This window comes from Nicotiana tomentosiformis, chromosome 1 (genome assembly GCF_000390325.3).
Source record: "Nicotiana tomentosiformis chromosome 1, ASM39032v3, whole genome shotgun sequence".
Taxonomy (NCBI): Eukaryota; Viridiplantae; Streptophyta; class Magnoliopsida; order Solanales; family Solanaceae; genus Nicotiana; species Nicotiana tomentosiformis.
In genome coordinates this window covers 124,155,836-124,158,357 of record NC_090812.1, presented here as the reverse complement: position 1 = coordinate 124,158,357, position 2,522 = coordinate 124,155,836, and the positions used below count along the sequence as shown (strand labels likewise).

The following is a 2,522-nucleotide window of genomic DNA, read 5'->3' as shown; positions in this document are numbered from 1 at the left end:
ATGGAAGTCTTGGCAGCTTATGAAGCTGCTTCTGGCTAGCTAATCAACAAGAGAAAATCAGCTATATACATGCATCATTCTGCCAGTACACAGGTGGTGAGCAAGGTACAAAGGATCATAGGTATTCCCAGACAGGATTTCCCTTTTATATACCTTGGTTGTCCAATATTTTATTCTAGAAGAAGGATAGATTACTATCAAGGTCTCATTAATAAGGCTTTGGATAAGCTGCAGACTTGGAAAGGGAAGTTATTATCTATAGGGGAAGGGATGTTTTAATATCTCATGTGCTTCAAAGTATGCCTATACATATTCTTTCTTAAGTAAATCCTCCCCCATATGTGATCAATAAGCTACACAAGATATTTGCATAATTCTTTTGGAGCAATTCTGTTGGAGGTTCAAGCAGACACTGGGCATCTTAGAACGCTCTATGCTTGTCATGTGAAGAAGGTGGAGTAGGATTTAGATCCCTACATGATATCTCCACATCATTGTTTTGTAAACTATGGTGGAACTTCAGAACAAAACCAAGCTTGTGGAGTTCATTTATGAGTCAGAAATACTGCAAAATAAACTTAATCCTATGGTGGTGCCTTGTAGGTATGGATCTCATGTATAGAGAAAGTTACTTCAATATAGAGATATCATAGAACATCAAATACTATGGCAACCTAGAATGGGATCTTCTTTGTTCTGGTTTGAAAACTGGACAAGATTGGGTGCTTTATATTTTGTCACACCTCCAGATTTTATGTGTGATGAAACTATACAAAACATATATGATGTGGTGCACGATGCACACTGGGATGAGGTGAAGATTAGGGAGATACTGCCAGCAGACCTTGCAAACCATATTTTGGAAAATATGAAGCCACCAGTGCTGAGTGATGTCCTTGATAGGACCTGTTGGATTTTAGAAACAAGGGGATAGTTTAGTGTCAAATCAGCGTGGGATTATTTAAGAAGGAGGAAAGAACCTTGCAATGCTTATAGGAAAATCTGGGTGAAAGGATTGCCTTTCAAGATTTCTTTCTTCATGTGGAAAGTTTGGAGAAATAAGCTGCCGCTGGATGATTTCTTCAGAAGACTGGGATACCTAATGGCATCTAAATGCTAGTGTTGTGATGAGGCAAAGGAGGAGACAATACATCATCTTTTTTTCATATCCTATGCTGTCAATACAGTATGGAAATATTTTCTTGGTCATAGATGGGATCACATTTCACCAGGCTGTGAGTAAATGTTGGATTGTTGATTTTGTACCAAGATTACAGCCTATAATGCAAGCTTTACTGTCAATATAGTGGGAATTGTGGAAGAGAAGGAACAGATACAAGTATGGAGATGTTGTCACTGTAAGCAGGGTTATCTATCAGATTTCCTCTACTATACAATCTCTCATCAAATTCAGGAAGCCAGGTATTCAGAACATCCCTCATAAGTGGCCATATTTACTAAACATGATGGAGAAATATACACCTGCATTGAAGTATACCAAGGTACTGTGGGAATATCCAAGCCAAGGTTGGATAAAAGTCAATACAGATGGGGCATCTAGGGGTAATCCAGGTAGAAGTTCTATTGGTTATGTATTGAGAAATGAAGAGGGAGATGTAGTATATGCATGTGGTAAGGAGATTAAGGAAGGAACAAATACAAATGCTGAAGTAAAGGCAATGCTCAGAGCTTTGAGATTCTGTGTGGAGCATGGTTATGTGCACATTAATCTGCACACTGATTCAATGTTGCTTACCAAGGTAATAGCTGGAGAGTGGAGTGTTCCATGATCTATTTCCGTCGATGTGGAGGATATCAAGGAGCTGATGACCAGGGATAATGTGACAGTGGCACACACTCTTAGAGAAGGCAACAGTTTAGCAGATCCAAAAACATGTTGCGGCCAAACGCACACGCAAGTATACAAGGTCGTCAAGTAATTAAGTGATAAGAAGTCAGATGTCGAACCCACGAGGACTTGTGATTAACTAATAACTAAATTAGACTATCCTAATTATCTAAAAAAGAATTAAACCTAGAATTATGTGACCTTAATCTAATTAAAAAATAATTAACTCTGAGCAAAGGAAGAATAGATTTTTATGTATCAATGTAATGAAAACGATCTAACATTCCTATTGTATTCTTCAATTGAATTGACTAACTAATTCATCTAGCTTATTGGTTGACAGGGTTAATATCGCCCATAAGAATCCTTCTTACTCGCTTATTCAAGCTAACCCAACGCCTATATGTCTATGGAATTAGAACTAACAAGAACGCATTTATAATTCATATACATCAACCAAGTAAGGCAATTAGGTATATGTCTATCCTAATCGCGAATTTGTTCCCCGATGCCCGGGTTCAAGAACTTGCTCTACTCAATCCTACATGCAATCTAGAATTCCCACATTTGAGTTCAATTCTTGATTCGTAGATAGCATTCAATTAGTGATCAAGCAATCAAATAATTAAGTGCAGGATTGAATAAATAAACTAATACAATAAACTGAAAAATT

At 37.4% G+C, this 2,522-nt stretch overlaps 1 protein-coding gene across 1 annotated transcript; it reads left to right on the top strand.

The window, feature by feature from the left end:
• Positions 1-679: 679 nt before the first annotated feature.
• On the top strand, positions 680-1,790 carry LOC138909137 (uncharacterized). The gene is made up of 3 exons (XM_070200302.1): positions 680-908; positions 1,213-1,235; positions 1,308-1,790. The coding sequence occupies exons 1-3, from the start codon at positions 680-682 to the stop codon at positions 1,788-1,790; spliced, it is 735 nt and encodes a 244-aa protein (XP_070056403.1).
• Positions 1,791-2,522: the final 732 nt, after the last annotated feature.